Below are 21,679 nucleotides of genomic sequence, written 5' to 3'. Positions count from 1 at the left end.
CGTATCACTGAGTGAACCTCTCACGCGGAAGGCGAGATGATAGTCTCAAACATTTTGAAAGCACACAACAGAACCGTAGAGGTTAGCTACAGAGCTGAAACTGAGCGCAGTTGTTCCCGAGGCATGCCAGTACACGATGCACGCACTCGTTGCAGTATGTGTGCAAACTACTAGTGTCTACAACAAAACAGACCTTACTTAAAAACACGCCTCTTACATAGCTATGTTTAATTAATTTTTATGGCATGATTCAAAGTGAGACAGAATATTTGTTATACTAACAAGATTGTATCATTTTCATGTGATTATCTTTATGTTTAAAAAAAATTTTCAACTTTTTGATATTGTAAGGCACCGTAGAAAGTGCCTGGTTGGAACATTGACAGAGCTGTTGGCTGTCCTTCAGATGTAAATACTTTCTTTTTAGGCTCACTGAGTTCATGATTCACACTAGAAAATATCATCTTTTCATTACACAGACTAAAACTGCTGATATTCTGCTGCAAATAATACTGTAGACTACCAAACACATTTCAAAATTGTGAAATGTAAGAAGTTCTACACCTACACTGAGACCAATGTTCACCAATTGTGGATTAAAGTTAAGTATTCCAGCAGCTACGTACTTTTCTTTATAGCATTCATTACGTATCCTGTTTCAGACCTCACGCCAGCCTGCGTGAGTTTAAGCGCGTGCCCTTCGGTTACCCGTCACTGTGGATTGGCTGTCTTGCCAGTCCACTACAAGTGTCATTAAGCATGTCTGGTGAGGGCACTATCAGTAAGGAAACCATAGTATCTCCAGCTGACCGGTTACAAGAAGCCATCTAGCCAGCTGATTTTAGCCAGAGTGGCCATGAGCTCTTGTCATTCTTTTCAGTCAGCTGACACCATATTCCAATCCAACCAATGCTTCCCTAGAGATCACTAATACATTTACAGATTCTGCCGGATAACAAAGTGGATTGCTATTACTGTTGCCCAAGTCAAATAGGCCTACATATGAGACTGCTAGGGTGACGTTACACTTTGGCTCCCAAGGACTGATTTACTTATTCAGCCAAGCCAAGTAAAGTAACTAAGTATGGCGATTGATTTGATCACCATCTTTCAATATCACCACACCTGTATTAGCACATGGCCACTGGCCTGTATTCAGTTCAAACCTTTACCTACCATAGGGCCACAGAGTCACATTCTTGATGTTTAGTATCTTCTCTATTAGTGACTATACATTTTATTTTAATGAAATTTTATGACTTTTCATAATTTGTCAAGTTAGTCATAATTTTTGAAAAATATGATAAAAATTTAGTTATGACTTTGTGTTACAGTGTTGGTGGACGTTCCCTCCCATATGGCCCATGCTGTTACAAGCAATTTTTCAACAACCAGATGTCTATCAACACAGCATCTATTACGTCATTTGCCACTGTTGACTCATGCTGCTATTTCAGTGTTCAACAGTCCTCCTTGTGATAAGCACATGTTTATTTTGGTGTATTATTTCATAACAGTTGTCTGTTCTATAAACTGAAAATGTTACGAAGAAGAGAACTATCAGATAAGGAGACAAGGGAACTGTTGGAACAGTCTTGATTTTGAAAACCCATCTAGTGAACGTGAATTTTCCAGAAATGATGATGATAATGAGGTAGATGTTGCTGACAATCCAGAATTACATGAAGATGATCACAAAGAGTCAATTCATGGAGATGAAGAACAACAATTCAGTGCAAATTCAGCCGAGTGTGACTTCTTGTTTTTCTAATGGGAATAAAATATGGGTTACAACTCCTCAAGCTGGAACTTCTGGTAGACAGAGCAAAAAGGACATATTGAAACAAGACCAGGGACCTGCAAGTTATTCAATTAGGAACAGTGATAATGAGACATCTTGTTTTTTGTTGTTCTTTCATGTACCCCTCACTGTTGTTGTTGTGGTCTTCAGTCCTGAGACTGGTTTGATGCAGCTCTCCATGCTACTCTATCCTGTGCAAGCTTCTTCATCTCCCAGTACCTACTGCAACCTACATCCTTCTGGATCTGCTTAGTGTATTCATCTCTTGGTCTCCCCCTACGATTTTTACCCTCCACGCTGCCCTCCAATACTAAATTGGTGATCCCTTGATGCCTCAGAACATGTCCTACCAACCGATCCCTTCTTCTGGTCAAGTTGTGCCACAAACTCCTCTTCTCCCCAATCCTATTCAGTACCTCCTCATTAGTTATGTGATCTACCCATCTAATCTTCAGCATTCTTTTGTAGCACCACATTTCAAAGGCTTCTATTCCCTTATTGTCCAAACTATTTATCGTCCATGTTTCACTTCCATGCATGGCTACACTCCGTACAAATACTTTCAGAAACGACTTCCTGACACTTAAATCTATACTCGATGTTAACAAATTTCTCTTCTTCAGAAACGCTTTCCTTGCCATTGCCAGTCTACATTTTATATCCTCTCTACTTCGACCATCATCAGTTATTTTGCTCCCCAAATAGCAAAACTCCTTTCCTACTTTAAGTGTCTCATTTCCTAATCTAATTCCCTCAGCATCACCCGACTTAATTCGACCACATTCCGTTATCCTCGTTTTGCTTTTGTTGATGTTCATCTTATATCCTCCTTTCAAGACACTGTCCATTCCATTCAACTGCTCTTCCAACTCCTTTGCTGTCTCTGATAGAATTACAATGTCATCTGCGAACCTCAAAGTTTTTATTTCTTCTCCATGGATTTTAATACCTACTCCAAATTTTTCTTTTGTTTCCTTTACTGCTTGCTCAGTATACAGATTGAATAACATCGGGGAGAGGCTACAACTCTGTCTCACTCCCTTCCCAACCACTGCTTCCCTTTCATGTCCCTCGACTCTTATAACTGCCATCTGGTTTCTGTACAAATTGTAAATAGCCTTTCGCTCCCTGTATTTTACCCCTGCCACCTTTAGAATTTGAAAGAGAGTATTCCAGTCAACATTGTCAAAAGCTTTCTCTAAGTCTACAAATGCTAGAAACGTAGGTTTGCCTTTCCTTAATCTTTCTTCTAAGATACGTCGTAAGGTCAGTATTGCCTCACGTGTTCCAGTATTTCTACGGAATCCAAACTGATCTTCCCCGAGGTCGGCTCCTACTAGTTTCTCCATTCGTCTGTAAAGAATTTGTGTTAGTATTTTGCAGCTGTGGCTTATTAAACTGATTGTTCGGTAATTCTCACATCTGTCAACACATGGTTTCCTTGGGATTGGAATTATTATATTCTTCTTGAAGTCTGAGGGTATTTCGCCTGTCTCATACATCTTGCTCACCAGACGGTAGAGTTTTATCAGGACTGGCTCTCCCAAGGCCGTCAGTAGTTCCAATGGAATGTTGTCTACTCCGGGGGCCTTGTTTTGACTCAGGTCTTTCAGTACTCTGTCAAACTCTTCACGCAGTATCGTATCTCCCATTTCATCTTCATCTACATCCTCTTCTATTTCCATAGTATTGTCCTCAAGTACATCGCCCTTGTATAGACCCTCTATATACTCCTTCCACCTTCCTGCTTTCCCTTCTTTGCTTAGAACTGGGTTTCCATCTGAGCTCTTGATGTTTACACAAGTGGTTCTCTTATCTCCAAAGGTCTCTAATTTTCCTGTAGGCAGTATCTATCTTACCCCTAGTGAGATAAGCCTCTACATCCTTACATTTGTCCTCTAGCCATCCCTGCTTAGCCATTTTGCACTTCCTGTCGATCTCATTTTTGAGACGTTTTTATTCCTTTTTGCCTGCTTCATTTACTGCATTTTTATATTTTCTCCTTTCATCAATTAAATTCAATATTTCTTCTGTTACCCAAGGATTTCTACTAGCCCTCGTCTTTTTACCTACTTGATCCTCTGCTGCCTTCACTACTTCATCCCTCAAAGCTACCCATTCTTCTTCTACTGTATTTCTTTCCCCCATTCCTGTCAATTGTTCCCTTATGCTCTCCCTGAAACTCTGTACAACCTCTGGTTCTTTTAGTTTATCCAGGTCCCATCTCCTTAAATTCTCACCTTTTTGCAGTTTCTTCAGTTTTAATCTACAGGTCGTAACCAATAGATTGTGATCAGAGTCCGCATCTGCCCCTGGAAATGTCTTACAATTTAAAACCTGGTTCCTAAATCTCTGTCTTACCATTATATAATCTATCTGATACCTTTTAGTATCTCCAGGGTTCTTCCACGTATACAACCTTCTATCATGATTCTTAAACCAAGTGTTAGCTATGATTAAGATGTGCTCTGTGCAAAATTCTACCAGGCGGCTTCCTCTTTCATTTCTTAGCCCCAATCCATATTCATGTACTACGTTTCCTTCTCTCCCTTTTCCTACACTCGAATTCCAGTCACCCATGACTATTAAATTTTCGTCTCCCTTCACTATCTGAATAATTTCTTCTATTTCATCATACATTTCTTCAATTTCTTCATCATCTGCAGAGCTAGTTGGCATATAAACTTGTACTACTGTAGTAGGTGTGGGCTTCGTATCTATCTTTGCCACAATAATGCGTTCACTAAGCTGTTTGTAGTAGCTTACCCACGTTCCTATTTTCCTATTCACTATTAAACCTACTCCTGCATTACCCCTATTTGACTTTTACAACCCTGTAGTCACCTGACCAGAAGTCTTATTCCTCCTGCCACCGAACTTCACTAATTCCCACTATATCTAACTTTAGCCTATCCATTTCCCTTTTCAAATTTTCTAACCTACCTGCCCGATTAAGGGACCTGACATTCCATGCTCCGATCCGTAGAACACCAGTTTTCTTTCTCCTGATAACGACATCCTCTTGAGTAGTCCCTGCCCGGAGATCCGAATGGGGGACTATTTTACCTCCGGAATATTTTACCCAAGAGGTCGCCATCATCATTTAATCATACAGTAAAGCTGCATGCCCTCGGGAAAAATTACGGCCGTAGTTTCACCTTGCTTTCAGCCGTTCGCAGTACCAGCACAGCGAGGCCGTTTTGGTTATTGTTACAAGGCCAGATCAGTCAATCATCCAGACTGTTGCCCTTGCAGCTACTGAAAAGGCTGCTGCCCCTCTTCAGGAACCCCTCACTGACATAGTGTATATCTAGACCAAGAAGTAAGGCTGACTTGTGCGTACATGCGTTTGTCTGTCTATATATACATTTTCTTGGCGTTCTGAGACACGTCAAGAAACAAAGATATCAATCAGCTTAGGAATGTTGAGAATGACTGACCACTGTCCAATAAAATTATGTCTCGCAACCACTTCCATGCTTATCTGAGTGTGTTGCACTTTGTTCATGACGGGCTGCTGCTTTGTAATAGGCCAAGTGACAAACCAATCAGAGACGTTTCTGAGATGTGGGAATTACCCTTATGGATGCCTAAATTCCAGGATGGTGCATGACCGTAGATGAACAGTTTTTCACATTTCGAGGTTGCTGTCCATTTCAAAAATACATCCCATCAAAACTTGGTATATGGAATAAAGTTCTGGGCAATTTGTGACAGTACAACAAGCTACTGCTGGAAGATGAAAGAGTATTTGGGGAAGGAGGAAGAAACCAAAGCAGTGCGACTTGGAGAGAATGTTGTGAATTACCTGGTGACTGAAGTTGAAAAGCCTACACAATATCGCCTCTGATAATTTTCTTACATCTCCTGATTTAGCTCATTATTAGCTGTCAAAAAATCTTACAATCTGATGATAGCCTCTTACATTCCTAAGAAAAACACAGTTGTTACCATCCTTAGCTCTCTTCATGACAAACCATCACATGTAAACAAGCCCAAAGTTACAATAGCATACAATGCCACAAAGGGCAGTGTTGACACCGTGGAACAGAAGACGCAATCCTACAGACTGAAAAGCAAAACAAGGCACTGGCCATTGGTGGTTTTCTTCAACATGATCGACATAAGTGTACTGAATGGATACGTAACTTGGATGATGCTGGCTTTTTTTAAAAAAAAAAATGCAGCCTTTCAGTGTCAATTTGAGAAGCAACAAGTAGGGGCAAAGAAGTCAATGAACTGATTACAAGGACCAGATTCACTGGGGGTAGCGAAACCGCCAATTAAGAAAAGGAGAAGATGTGCATGTAGTGTAGAGAAGAATGATAGAAAAAGTCGAATTACATGTTACATGTCCACCAAACTTGTATGCTTGGAACATCCTGCTATTGTCTGTAGACCCTGAGCAAATTTGCACAAAAGATTGAAGGCCACCAGCAAAAGTATAAAAACTGTGTTTTTAAAATTTAAACACAAATAAAATAGTTTTAAAAGTATTTATACCTCAAAAGTCATTCACATCATAAGCAGTCAAAAAAGCATCAGTTTAAGTCAATTTAAACAACATGGCAGAGAAGCCCAACTGGTGGGCAATGCTATACAGTTTTTCTGGTATGTCGAGTGTTAATCTGTTTGCACAGTAAATTATTTGTGCAAATTCTTTTAGTGTGAACATATGGACTTTTGTTTCACGTTGTGGCGTAATAAATAGCTGTTGTCTTAGAAGTGCAAGTCACAAAATACAAAATATACTCGTAATGATAAAGCTTGTAAATACTAACTTTCAATGGCTTTTGTAAAGTGATAAAGTCATTAAGAAAGTAAACCACACTTATCAGAAGAAGTAATATCATATACTATCAAATATTCAATAGTGTTCTGCCTGTAAGTAGTGGTGAGCTTGGCATGGGGAGGGACTAAAGTTTCGTTTTATAAACCAGTATATGCAGCACACAACACAGCAAAAGTAATTTTTTGTGAAGCGCTGTAATAGTCCGACAACTTTCATCCTTATATGGAACAGGTTGCTCTGAAAAATGGAAGAAAGAATAAGACATCAAGGTAGATGGCACACTTTTCATAATTCATTAGGATGAAGCTGAAGGACTCAAAGGTAGGAGTCAACAGGCTTCAGAAGCTATAAAAGCAATAAAGAAACAAATTACAAATGACAAGTTTTGGTGCACAAGAGAGTGGCGAGTGATGTATGGATTTAATAAGAAGGAAAATTTTGTATAGTTTTTAACAAGACAGAGGCAGCTGTTTCAGAAGAAAATAATCATTCTACTATATGTAACACGTCTTAATAGGACCGTAATTAGTTACTGAAATTTCAGTTGCTAAATTAAAACTGTATTAGAAATAAATACCTAGAGGCAATTTTACGGCACTGGTACTCGTGGAGAACATAAACATCTCCTTTCTTTGTAGCCACAACTGTAGCACCATCACTTGCTGCCACCAGGATTATTTCACATTCTTTGTGATTCATTGCAGACACCTGAACAAATAAAGATGAAAACATATAAAGTTTCTTAGCACATTTAATTCTGATGTGGAGGACAACAGAAGATACACTGCCAATTATGAAACCTTACAAAGCCCAGAAATAATGAATTGATAATAAATTTAATTATGCAAGTTACTCTTAAAACAAATAATACTTATGGGCAATTTAACTAGGAAGAGATAACTGTTGATGAAACAGCCATGTGAAACAAAAAAGTTTTGTGTTATCAAGTTACTAGGCAATTCTCAGACATTGTACTGGCCTCTAGAATAACAGCTGACTGCATAATGGAGAAGGCATATGACATCAGTGCATTTTCTCACTGTCAGCTCATGAGTGGGTGACACTTTGACAACATCTCCAAAGTTGTGTAGCAGGCGCTGTTAGTTGCATGGTCCCCCCATCTTAAGGGTGTGAGTGTACACGAGCAGTCTTTTTTTTTTCTTTTTACGGTTATAGGACGCAAAACTGCTACGGTCATAAGCACCCGTTCTGTGGCTTAGGGAAGGGTAACGAATGGGAAATCAGCAGCAATGGGAACGAAACTCAAAAAGGGGGAAACTAAAAACAGAAGGAAAGCTTAGAAAACCACTATAGAAATGGGGGGGGGGGGGGGGGGGGGGGGGGGGAGCAGGGATTGTTTTTCCCAAAAAAGTGCTTCAAATGCCCGATGTAATCTCACTGACACTGATAAACTCGAGGACGCGATCGGCTGAGTGCGTGTCATCTGCTAAAATGGAAGATATATCAGGCAACAGCTGTAAACGGATGAGTAGTGGAGTAAAGTAGGGGCCCTGAAGTAAAAGGTGTCTCACCGTCCACGGCTCAGAGCAGTGGGGACAAAGCAGGGGAGGATCGCCACTTAAAAGATGTCAGTGACTAAAAAGACAGTGCCCTATCTGGAGTCTAATTAAAATTACCTCCTCCCGACGACGAGGTCAGGAAGTACAGGGAAGAGGTTTCATGTCCCGCAATTTATTATCGGGAAATGTAGACCAATGTGTGTGTCATAAAAGAGCAACACGACGACATAAAAGGGAACCATGCAAACAGTGGGCCAAGGAAGAGAGACTGCAGCCTTCGCCGCTGTATCAGCTACCTCGTTTCCACAGATACCAATGTGCCCTGGGATCCAGAGGAATGCCACAGTGACACCTCCCCAAGTGCAGCAAGTGGAGGCAGTCCTGAATCCGGTGGGCCAGAGGGTGGACAGGACAAAGAGCTTGGAGGCCAAGAAGAGAACTGAGCAAATCCGAGGATATAATATACTGTATCCACTTATGGTGACGGATGTATTGGACAGCCTGGAGAACAGCATAAAGCTCCGCAGTAAAAACTGAACACTGGTCGGAAAGTCGAAATCTATAAGGTGTGTCACCAACAATATAGGCGCTCCCAACACCAAATAATGTTTTTGAGCTGTAAGTGTAAATAAATGTGGCATCCTCCATTTGTGCGTATAGAGCGTATAGAGCAGCAAATGCCTGACAATAAACAATGGGGGGGGTTACTATCCTTGAATGTTTTAGGAAAGTGGAAGGAAAGAGAATGTAGCAGATGACAGAAGTGGACTCCCGGTGGTGGTAGAGAGGAAGGGCAGCCTACATACCCTAAATCTAGGCTGGTGTCGAAAAAAAGGGCATGGGGCGGATGATCAGGCATGGAAGACAGATGACTAGCGTAACGACTCAGAAGGACAGCTCGCCGATTGGATAGCGAAGGTTCAGCAGTCTCAGCATAAAGGCTTTCCACAGGACTGGTGTAAAAAGCTCCAGACGCTAAACGAATTCCACAGTGGTGGACAGAGCCGAGACACCGAAGAATAGATGGCCAAGCAGAGGAGTAAACTATGCTTCCATAGTCCAATTTTGAGTGCACTAAGGTGCGATATAGGCAGAGAAGGACCACTCGGTCCACTCCCCAGGAGGTACCATTCAGAACATGGAGGGTGTTGATGGATCGCAGACAGTGAACCGAAAACATGAAAGGACCAGCACAGTTTTCTGTCAAACATAAGTCCCAAGAATTTAGCGACGTCTGTAAATGGAAGGTCGACAGAGGCTAGTTGTAGAGAAGGTGGAGGAAACTCCATACCATGCCAAAAATTTACACAGACGGTCTTACTGGGATAAAAGTGGAAGCCAGTTTCAATGCTCCAAGAGTGGAGACAATCGAGACATCCTTGAAGACGTCGTTCAAGAAGGCTGGTCCGTTGAGAGCTGTAGAAGATCACATAATTGTCGACAAAGAGGGAGCCCGAGACATCAGTAAGGTGACAATCCATGATTGGATTTATGGTGATGGCAAACAGTACAACACTTTGCACAGAGCCCTGGGGCACCCCGTTTTCTTGGGAGAAAGTATGGGCGAGAGTAGTGTTCACCTGTACTTTAAATGTGCTCTCTGTCATAAATCTACAAATATTAAGGGATACCCGACGCCAAAAGCCCCAAGCAAACAGTGTGCGGAGGATGCCTGTCCTCCAACAGGTATCGTATGTTCTCTCCAGATCAAAAAATATTGCTACCATTTGACGTTTCCTGAGAAAATTGTTCATGATATAAGCAGAGACAGCAACGAGATGGTCAACTGCAGAACAATGCTTTCGGAAACCGCATTGGGCAGGTGTTAAAAGGTTTCTGGACTCCAGCCACCAGGCTAAACGGCAGTTCACCATATGCTCCAAAACCTTACATACACTACTTGTGAGAGATATGGGGCGACAGCTAGAGAGGAGATGTTTGTCCTTTCCAGGTTTCGGAACAGGAACGACGATAGCTTCCCACCATCTTCTGGGAAAGGTACTATCGGTCCAAATTCGAAGGTGAAGGAGTTAACGCAGACTATGGTATGATAAATGCAGCAACATTTGGATGTGGATGCCATCCAGTCCTGGGGTGGAAGAGCGAGAAGAAGAGAGTGCGTGTTGGAGTTCTTGCATAGAGAAAACAGTATTATAGATTTTGCTGTTTTGAGAGGAGAAAGCAAGAGGTCGCACTTCCGCTGCACGTTTCTTTGGGAGAAAGGCTGGTAGGTAATCTGAAGAGCTCAAAATCTCAGCAAAGTGTTGACCCAATGAGTTAGAAATTGCGAGAGAGTCCGCAAAGGTATCATGTGCAACAGTGAGCCCAGAGATCGGGGGAAAACTAGACGTGCCAGATAATCGTCAAATCTGACTCCTAACTATTGAGGATGGAGTGAAGGTGTTAAAGGAGCTGGTAAAGAAGTCCCAGCTTTCCTTCTTGCTATCGTGGATGATGCCACAGAATCGCGCACGCAACTGCTTATGGCGGATACAGTTGGCCAAAGTAGGATGGTGGCGGAAAACGTGAAGAGCATGTCTCCGTTCGCGTATTTCATCATGCCACGCCTTGTTCTGCCTGGGCAAATCGGATGTGTGAGGTATGGAATGTTCCGCGGCTGTAAGAATAACTTCTGTAACATGAGTGACCTGATCATCGATGCTAGGAAAGTGACTGTCATTGAATGTCGCTAGAGAGGAGAAAAATGTCCAATTGGCTTGGGAAAACTTCCAGCGTTTTGGACACATAGATGGCAGTTGTGGCTGTAATCGAAGGACACATGGAAAATGGTCACTCAAGTGTGTATCAGCAAGAGCGAACCATTCAAAGTGCCGAGCTAGCTGAACGAAAGATGAGAGAAATTTGTCATGGAGGCAGACAAAAATATAGGTTCTCCAGTATGGAAGCAAACAAGATATGCTTGTTGGAAGAGGTTAATCAACAGAGAGCCTGGCGGACAAGCAAATAGGAGAGGAGGAGGGAGGGGGGGGGGGGGAGGAGCTGACCAAGGAGAGGAAGGAGCTAGCTCTTGCCATCGATGTGGACAATGGAATATATACGGTATAAAGAGAGAAGGTGTATCCAGAAAGGGAAAGACGGTCAGCAACAGCTTGGAAGGAACTGTTTAAGGGGATTGGGTGATAATGGATAGTATCATGGAGAAGAATCTTAAGTCCCCCGTGTGCCGGAGTGCCATCAACAGAAGGGAGATCAACCTGGACTGACTGGAAATGAGGGAAAACAAAGTGATCGTGGAGACGCAGCTTTGTTTTCTGAAGACCGAAGACAACCGAGGAGTAGGATCATAAGAGGATGGACAATCATCATGGTTGGCTTGAATGCCTCAGATATTCCAATGATTAATTAACATTGGGTGGACAGAAAAGTGCCGACAACTTAACGACTGCTGAGAGCTGGTGGCCAACAGTGTGGAACAGCATTCAGCCACAGGCAGAAGATCCTGATCCATAGGCTGTTCGGGGGCAGCTCCTGCCACCAACTATTGGCTGGTTGATAGGCCGCCAGCGGTGTGCCTTGATGACACGGAAGGTGGACGAGGGTGGTTACCACCGGGTGGTGCTGTACATGAGACATGCCATGGTGGAGAAGAAGAGGAACTTTGTTTCATATGAGCCTTCTTGGAAACAGGATGCCGAGAAGGGAGGAATCGATGAATGTGAAGTCGGAATTAGTAAAAAATCTTCATGAGTAGGCCCTTTTTTGGAAGTCCAGGCATCCGATTTTGGGGCTCATGATTTAGCAGGAGCTGACAAAGGGTGAGCCGTAGAGTGAGCAGGTGATAGTTGGAATGTTGAACAGGCGATCTTTGCGCTGGCCGATCTGACTGTGGCACTAAAGGTGAGATTGCAAGTCTATGTGGCTGCCTCCTTAGTAGGCCGAGGAGATGCAAGGACAGTGCTATATTTACCTGCTGGGGGCACAATGGGCTTTCAACTCGCAAATAACTTATGAGCAGCAAATGTAGACACCTTTTCCTTCACTCTGATTTAAAAATGGTGTAATCTCTAGAGGAAGCAGCATGGTCGCCTATACAGTTGATGCAACGAGAGGATGGAGATGGACAATCACCCTAATGGGCATCGCTGCCACATGTAAGCATTTGGCCACATTAGAACACGACTGGCCGGTATGATTAAGCTGCTGACACCTATAGCAACGTGAAGGGTGGGGGATGTAAGGGCAAACTGAAATTATCTCATACCTCAGTTTAATGTTTGATGGAAGTTGAACTCTGTCAAATGTCAAGAAGAGAGTATGGGTTGGTACCAAGTCCTTGCCAATCCTTTTCATCAGCCGTTACGCACTGGTCAGACAGGTAGTTTTGAATTTCTTTGTTGGACAATCCGTCGAATGAGCGTGTATAAACCACCCCATGTGATGAATTTAAAGTGCAGTGCATGTCCACCCGGACAGGGAAGGTGTGTAGCAGTGGAGTTCACAGCAATTTTTGTGCCTGGAGGGCACTGACTAACAACAAAGTGCCATTTTGTAATCGGGAGAAACACTTGGGTCGACGCCTTTCTGAATAATGAAAGGGTTGACTGTGGAGAAGTTTTGACCTTCATCAGACCGAGAAACAACTAGGAACTGTAGCACTGATGGAAGAATTGTCTGTGGCTGGGACTCATCTAACTTTCGCTTGTGAGCAGAAGTTGTAGACGTAGAGGAAACCATTGCGAAAGTATCCCCCATGATTACCGGCGTCTCCGATGGCGCGCTCCTTCCTCAAGGGGGGACCCCTCTCTGAGGGCACTCCCACCTTAGATGATTGTTCACACCTCAGGTCACACCTCCCGAGAAACAGACAGATGGATCAATCGTCACATTCGAAAGGTACCTGCTCGGGTAATCACCCCTCCCTAGCCCTGGCCTTTACCAGGGTTATGTACATGTCCTACCTCTCTAGCCGTGGCAGGGAATTACGCGTCACCCCATCACCAGCTATGCATGGGAATGCATGGGTTGGCCTTCACACACGCACAGGGAGGAAAGAAAGAGAAAGGGAGGAACAAAGAAAAGGAAAGAAGAGAGGTCTCTAACGCCACAGCGGAGAAGAGGGTAAAGAGAAGAGGCAAGGACAAGAGAAGGACAAAGGGAGGACAGGGACTTTCCAGCATAGAGAGCAAAGAAGAGAAACTATATCATACAGTTACAAGTGTCCGTCTCCAGACATAGGCACAAAACATACTCCCAAAGAGGGAGAAGGGGAAAGGAAGAGGCTGGGGGAGGGGGACAGGGAAGGATGTGGAAAAGGAAGGTATGCACCCTGGTAAGGAAAGAGAGCCTCACTAGCTCGGGGTTCCGTGCTCACCATGCACGTATCCACGAAAGAGTTGTGGACCCCCTGGGGGAGCCCGAGCAGTCTGTAGAGGTTAACAATGACAACCACTAATGAGTAGCTGTTATCACAGAACTAATTCTCATTATGAGGTAAAGAAGCTGCTGCAACACACATGTATCATTTCCTCACAGAAACACAGTTGCTGTATGTTCAAAGCATGGAAAAGGTCACTTGAACCATTGGGTCACAGTGTCTGTTCAGGATGTTTACATGATATGAAATGAGATCCCCCGTTATATCTGGTGTCACTAAGTCAAATAATTTTTTCTCCTTTATTTGACTGGAATTATCAAATAAAAGTCTATATTCAGCAACAATGATCATTTTCAAGTCATCCTACATATACACAAAAAACAATGGTAACTGGTTTTGTTACCACGTTACAGACTAAAATCTGAACAGCTATATGATTATACTTACTACACATACATAAAACTCAGAAATATGCACATACTGCCCAAATAACATCAATCTGTACACACATGTACAAGTTGCCCACACTACATTTGAAAAGACAAAGGTGAATATGAGTATTTAAAGAGATAAGATAAAAATTAAATCACCAGTTTACTACAAATGCACATACAGTATTAATTGCTCCAATAACTCGCACATTATTTACTGGGCAATCTATTGTGACAGAACTACTTTGGCTGATTTTCAGTTGTACAGCTGCTGTACCTTGTGCCACTCTGTTCACAACTTTCACCTGCCAATTTACTTCCTGTCTGCATGAATCTACCTGCAACCTGCCTAGCACACACAAAAATCAGTCATAAGGAAAACAAACTAGTCCTACTTCAACAATCAATAGAAGTATAGTAGTATTTTACCTACCACGAACATTTCACTATCTAAAAGCACACTACTTCCAGGTGTTGCAATTTTCACTTAAGGCAGTGTATCACATATTACATTAATACAAGTAAGTACCAATCTGGGCTGCAACACAGTGTGTTCTGGACTTTTAACATGGCCCAGCTGACCCGCATGGAGACCACAAGTGAGGAGTCCTTTCTCTCCCCACATCACAGTATGGAAACGTCCCGCACACACACCACGGAGTGGTGCAGATCCTGGCAAGCGACAGTATCGTTGTGGCACTTCCCTGGGAGATAGTAAATGAGGAGGTGGTGGCATGTGTCCCAGCTGATGATAGGCATTCAAGCCACATGTCCAAACCTACAAAGTAAAAATTAAATATCCTATTTATGGCAAATATTTGTAAACAAACTTGTAGGAGTACTGCCTAATAAACAACTTTAATTGTACATCTCATGGTAACAATGTACACTGATCAGGCAGAACGTTATGACCACGGACCTACTATCACACAAACTTGCCCATGCGATAGCAGCATCACCTGGTGAGGAGTGATTGTTAGTCAGACACACCCACAGTGCAAATAGTATCAGTCAGCGTGCTGCGTATGTGTAGAATGCGGAAGGTATGCGATCTATCTGGGTCTGACCAAGAGCAGATTGTGATGGCCCAGAGGCTCGGCATGAGCATTCCAGAAACTGCTCGACTTGCTGGATGTCCAACGAGTGCAGTGGTTAGTGTCTTCAACACATGGCGAAACCAAGGTGAAACCACATCCAGACATCATGGGGTTGGGGGGCCACCTCTCACTACGTATGTCGAACATCATAGGCTGGGCATACTGATAAAATAGGACAGGTGGCGAACTGTGGCAGAATTAACATCACGGTTTAATGCTGGGCAGAGTACAAGTGTGTCTGATCACAGTGCACCGAATGGGCCTCTGCATCCAACAACCCATGCATATTCCAATGTTGACACCACAAAATCAGCAACTACAACTGAAAAGGGCATGTGACCATTGGCACTGAACATTGGTGCAGTGGCAGTGTTGCATGGACTGCTGAATCCCAATACCTGCTTCATCATGCCAATGGCAGGGCATGAGCCCGTCTTCCAGCGTAACAGCTCCTCAACACCTCTGCCGTGGGACAGAGACAAGCTGGTGATAGCTCCACTGTGCTCTGGGGCACATTTACTTGGGCATTCACTGGTCCAGTGGAGCTCGTGCATGGCACCATGGCAGCCACATGATATCAATCACAAGTTGCACACCACATGCACCCTTTTGTGACGATCACGTTTCCCAACAGCAGTGATTTTTCAGCAAGATAATGCATCATGTCACAAGGCCAGGAGTACGATGAAGTGAATTGAGGAACATAGCAGATCTGAAACCGATCAAACACATCGGGATGTGATCGAATGTGGTGTCAGAGCTCATCGGCTCACTTCCAGGAATTTACGGGAATAAGGTGACTTGTGTGCAAGTGGTGCTATCTACCTCAGCAACCTTCCAAGGCCCCACCGCTTCCATGCCATGACCCATCACCGCTGTCATCCGTGCCAAAGGTGGACATACCAGCTATTACGTAGGTGGTCATAATGTTTTAGCTGATCAGTGGATAATGCATAACAAATAAATGTACATGAAAATCAATGATGAAGAAACACACATGGAAAATTTTAGGAGATGGCTGAGGGAAAGAACACAACCCCTTCTTGTTTTGTAATCATTCTGCAAATGAGAGGAAAAGGCACGACAACGAATATGCTAACTTAAGAGAAGTCCACTTCCTTTGACCAAAAAACCTACTAAAGTCATCAAATTACAATTGGCAGAGTAAACTGCAAAGAAGTCAAATGCAAGGATGCAGTTTTCATAATTGTGTTGGTATGGTTAGTCACAGTTTGAAAACAGGAGCAAACCTGCAACATCCAAAAGTGCAGGGTTTTTTTATCGGCTGAAACAGAATTCTTCCTCTTCCAAAGGATACCAACACAAGTAAAATACAGCTGCAGTAGCATTATTAAATACAGTAAAATTATTTAGGGAATAATGATGGCAAGTGCTCTGCTGGAAAATAACAGATTGCACTTGCTTTCCCAGACAATATTATTTTCCAATGTTTTTCCAGTGAGTAGATTGCATCCCTGACATATGATTCTAGGACTGCAAAATAACCATCTATGACTGCCATAACATATTTTGAGTCAAAACATTTTGAATTTCTGTAATTATAAGAATGTGTGCAACTTTGAGCACGTCAATGTGATAAAAAGCAAGGATGTTTCAGCAGTCTGTACTTCAGATCTCTGCCCTCCCACTGTCACAGCACCTTTGTATGCAAGTTCAGGTTTTAATTAAAGTTGATTTTTTCTTCTTTTGCATTTCAGGTTTTTTCACCTCTTTATCCCTCCAGTTGGTTCAGAATACTTGTGTAATATTTGCAACTTTTCACACTAACTCAATAACGAGAATCTCTCTTGCATTCAGAGAAACAGTGGCCTTAATCATTCCAACAAATGAATATATTTAACATTTTCTTTATACAATGCCAACAGCATGCACCTATGGATTTTACAGCTATCATATTTCAAACAATTCAATTGAATTCTTTATAAAATCCTCCAAAAAACCAATAAATTTCAAAAATTACCTTCAATTAGGAAAGTGAAATGCACTCAATGACTCTGACAGGATTTTCATAATGATAAAGAGAGCAGGGAACTCTTGTCACAGTTCAAAAAGACTCTTTAATGAACAGTGACAGGAGCCCGAACAACTGGCGTAGATGTACTAGGGCATGAGTAACAACTCTGAAATACTGCACTGATAATGGCTAGTTACTAGCCAAAATCTGGATCTGCTTTAAGCTAGAACAGAAATGACGACTGAATGCTGCTGTCTACCATTTTGAGCTTCTAATAAATTTGTTTCACAATTACTTATGGGCAGCATTAAATAAACTGGGCATCCATCTAACTCAAGATTGCATCACAGTCATTTCACAGGGTGTATATGTGGACAAGGAAAAAAAATTCCCGGATTTATCCCAGATTTCCCGGTTAAAAATACACTTTCTCCCGGGTGGAAACATAGTTTTTCCCTGTAAATTGACAGTATATTTTCTCTCTGAACTGTATAACTTATCAATCCTTTGAATGGTTATGGGTTTATACATGCCCATAGAATTTCCCGGCCCTTTAGAAAACAAAACACCTTTTGGAAAGATGTTTGATGTGCAGTAACATGTACGCTGCATATTTTCGTATTACAAAAGTATAAATTCGAATTCCACCAAGCACCGCATGTTACTTTCCGAAGCATTGAAATCGAAATTGCGATGCGAATTTGTAAGCCAGTCATAGTTCATGTCACATGATCTTGCCAGCCGATGACAGCGTATATCAGAGCTTCGGACACGTGGTGTAGTCAACCCATAGCAACATCACTTAAGTAGCACGAACACACGAACAGGAAAAGTTAATGGTTTAAATTAATATATATAATGTTGCTACAAGAAAAACAAAGCTTTCACATATAATATTGATCTCTAAGGCCCATACGCTGCAAGAGAAGCTAAGCTTTCACATATAATATTGGGCTTTTATGCACGTATTACATTTTAAGATATATCACACAAATGTACCCGTAAATTTTTTAATAACGACATAAAAGTGTGATCTTCTGGGCTATAAATTCTTCTAAGTAGCTCATCATCAAAGAGCTGATTTTTAAATGAGTCCCAGATTCCCAGTGAAGTAGGCATCGACCTTATATTAAGCTTTTCAATGTTGTTTCAGGATGTAAATCTCCTTGGGTACCGGTACTTTGTTATCTCATGTCTGGTTCTTTGTCATGGCATAATGCCATACGTTCTAGGAGATGAAAACGTACACTTGAAATGTTCTGAACAGTTGAAACTAGCCAATAGTTTGAAATTAAACCCTTTGTTTCAAATATATTGACTGCCTCAGCGGAAAAGATTGTTGTTGTTGTTGTTGTTGTTGTTGTTGTTGTTGTGGTCTTCAGTCCTGAGACTGGTTTGATGCAGCTCTCCATGCTACTCTATCCTGTGCAAGCTTCTTCATCTCCCAGTACCTACTGCAACCTACATCCTTCTGAATCTGCTTAGTGTATTCATCTCTTGGTCTCCCCCTATGATTTTTACCCTCCACGCTGCCCTCCAATACTAAATTGGTGATCCCTTGATGCCTCAGAACATGTCCTACCAACCGATCCCTTCTTCTGGTCAAGTTGTGCCACAAACTTCTCTTCTCCCCAATCCTATTCAATACTTCCTCATTAGTTATGTGATCTACCCATCTAATCTTCAGCATTCTTCTGTAGCACCACATTTCAAAAGCTTCTATTCTCTTCTTGTCCAAACTATTTACCGTCCATGTTTCACTTCCATACATGGCTACACTCCATACAAATACTTTCAGAAACGACTTCCTGACACTTAAATCTATACTCGATGTTAACAAATTTCTCTTCTTCAGAAACGCTTTCCTTGCCATTGCCAGTCCGGAAAAGATTAATGAAAGAAAATTTCTTCAGCAAACCGATAAAAATAACTTCATTGTTCTGCATGGCAATTAATGCTTGACTGTCAGAAAGGTGGAAATAAAATAAAATCTGAAACTAATAACGTATTTTAGCCATCTGTAATTATGTGAATGTATTTTAATTCACATGACAGCTCCCAGCCAAAGAAATCAATTTTGTTTTCATTTGACGTGAGTGCAGTAGACGAAGAGGAAACAGCAAAATCACTAAATGTAAACACTGGTCACATGGAGACTACCCGCTTCCCTATTATAACTCTGACTACTCTGCGCATCAGACCAGTATCTACGATATTTCCGAACCGGGGCAATAGAAGATAGTGGCGTCCCTCGAGCGTTTGAGATAGGACGTTGAAAATTAAAAAAAAAAAAATAGAATTTTGAAAAATACGTTCATTTTGTAGCGCACATCTTTCTGAAGACTCTGATACATAAAACATACGTGTCCGAGGAATTGTAAGACATGTTATCTGACCTTAAGTGTGCCAAAGTGCAGCGCCACACCTCTTCACACAGCATTCTTCTATCGCATGTCACTGTATTTCGATCTGTGGAATTGAAACGTGTATATTTTGTACTGGATTCCATCAAACTATATTCAGGACAGTGGACATTAAAATGTCCTATGGTGCCTCTCCTGCTTCCTGTCTGCCGGTTTGACATCCTGCCCTTCTTTCTTTTCTTTTTTTTTTTGAGAATAAAAACTCTTCAGAAAATTTGCACTCTTTATTCCCTATTAGCTAACATAAAATTAAGTATAGGATACATAAAGCCAGTAAAGAGAAGAGACAAGCAAGACAGTACACATTTCTTCAATCCTTAGCTCTTAGATTTTTTTTCTGCCTAATCTTGTTACAGCTTTACATGGCATGCTTTCCTTTCTGCGAAAGGATCTGTTACCTCATCAAAGTTTGTCAAACGTTTTGCTACATGAAAAATCAAAATGTCGTTGTCTAATACTGAAAAAGCTGTAATTACAAATAGGCCCAAGATTGGTGTGGTTTCTCGACCTGATTACTTATATTTTGTCACTGTCTGCGAGATAAAACAAAATAGGGCTTTATAATACTGCAGCCAAATAAACAAGACCGTTTTGGCAGAAATGGTCGTTTTTATAACACGGCAGATGATAATTCACAAAGTACCAATATCAAATGCCTATTAGGCCTACTACAAGTAAAAATCTTTACGTTAGGAAATAGTTTTACACTTCATTCATACGCTCAGTTCCTCAAGCTCGAGATCGATAATTAGTAGTGCGAAATTTTTATAGAAATTTGAAATCGTCTTATTCTTCCATAATTTGTGTGATGTCCCCGTTTCTTCTCCTTCCTCGTTCTAACAAACAATGTTGTCATCACTAATTCCGTATCTATTCCTGCCAATGTCAAATCTTATTCGCCGGTTAACTTCACTAACTCTGCCAGAATCGCCAGTATAGTTAGCCTGCGATTATTCTCCAGTTAGGCATTGTTACGTGTTCGTACAACGCGTTTTCCGCACTACTTCCAGAATAGACCTTAAAGCAGCTGCTAACCAGACACTGTAGAACTGGCCCTTACTAGTATTGCGATCTGGCCAAAAATTTTCTGTCAAAATTTCATTTTCTTGGATACATTGAGAAGATAATATGTAATCTTTCTTACCTGTTATTTCTGTTAGTCGTTTATTCGCACTCTGGTAGTCTGAATCTATGGATTTCGCTGGTAATCGTAGCAACGCTCATCATTCGCAAACCCTATCAACCACATAGTCAGACAGTGGTTGGCTTTCTTTCGTTCGGCTATACTCTGCTCAGCTCGTATAGCCCCCTTTGTCTGCAGGAAAGTTTATTTCTAGATGCGACGAGGATTCCACTGACAGAGACATCACATACACTATGCACGCATTCACAAATCAACTTATGATTCATTCAGAAATCAATTCAGAATGTGTTCAACAATGTTCACAAACCGACAGGGACACGTTTCAAAGTCATACGAATAATCGATAGACCAACGTGCGGTGTTGGTTACTATTCCCTCATCACAACGTTTAAACTTATCCCACATTTTCACTTCTTTGTCGATCTAACTATTTTCTTCAGCCTACACCCCCCCCCCCCTTCCTCCACCACCACCACCACCACCACCACCACCACCACCACCACCACCACCACCACCCCCCCTTTCATTCATTAGTAAATTACCACTTTGCATACCTGTTTTTTCACTCTTTCCTTACCCCAGGTTTCTTTTTTATGCCTAGTGGTACGTACATCCAGTTTTGTCACACTCAATTCTCCAATTACTTCCTCTCCTCCTACCAATTTTAACTAATCTCTGTAACTTTACTTCATAAAACTCAGCCATTGCTTTTTAAGATCAACTTCAGTCTTGACCTTCTGCGTTATCTCTCATTATCCTGAGTAATCATACAGAGATACCTTTCATACTATATCCTTTTCACAATACCTTTCTCAATCAATTACCATGTGCAATAAGCACTAGTTCTGAGTATGTGATCAACACTTTGGCCAGCACTGTTGATCTGCAACACTTCCAAAGCACTGATGAATTATTTTTAGAATATGAACTGAGTAAACTGGCCAATGTGTAGAGACATTTCAACATGTTTTTTACTCGCCTTCTTCTGGTGGTGATGACATGTAAAACTTACCAAAACATCACTACAGATTAACTAGTTTATTTGGCTGATATACCAAGAAGAACTCGTCAGAGGAATTCACCAAGAAAGCCTTCATTCACAACCTATTATTTTCTCATTAAAACTAGTCATCAGAAATTACTTCTCTTCTTAATGTATAA

General features: G+C 41.7%; 1 protein-coding gene across 1 annotated transcript in view; it reads right to left on the bottom strand.

Moving 5' to 3' along the window:
* Window positions 1-21,679, bottom strand: part of LOC124774925 (inhibitor of Bruton tyrosine kinase) — a 134,065-nt gene that overhangs the window by 67,516 nt on the left and 44,870 nt on the right. The window contains exons 5-6 of the mRNA XM_047249606.1: window positions 14,409-14,657; window positions 7,171-7,301 (exon numbers count right to left, since the gene is read on the bottom strand). Of these exons, the coding sequence (XP_047105562.1) occupies window positions 7,171-7,301; window positions 14,409-14,657 (380 nt within the window). The remainder of the gene's footprint in view (window positions 1-7,170; window positions 7,302-14,408; window positions 14,658-21,679) is intronic.

This window comes from Schistocerca piceifrons, chromosome 2 (genome assembly GCF_021461385.2).
Source record: "Schistocerca piceifrons isolate TAMUIC-IGC-003096 chromosome 2, iqSchPice1.1, whole genome shotgun sequence".
In the NCBI taxonomy this organism is placed as follows: domain Eukaryota; kingdom Metazoa; phylum Arthropoda; class Insecta; order Orthoptera; family Acrididae; genus Schistocerca; species Schistocerca piceifrons.
Note: the sequence above shows the minus strand (reverse complement) of the source record. Positions and strands in the feature narration are given on the sequence as shown.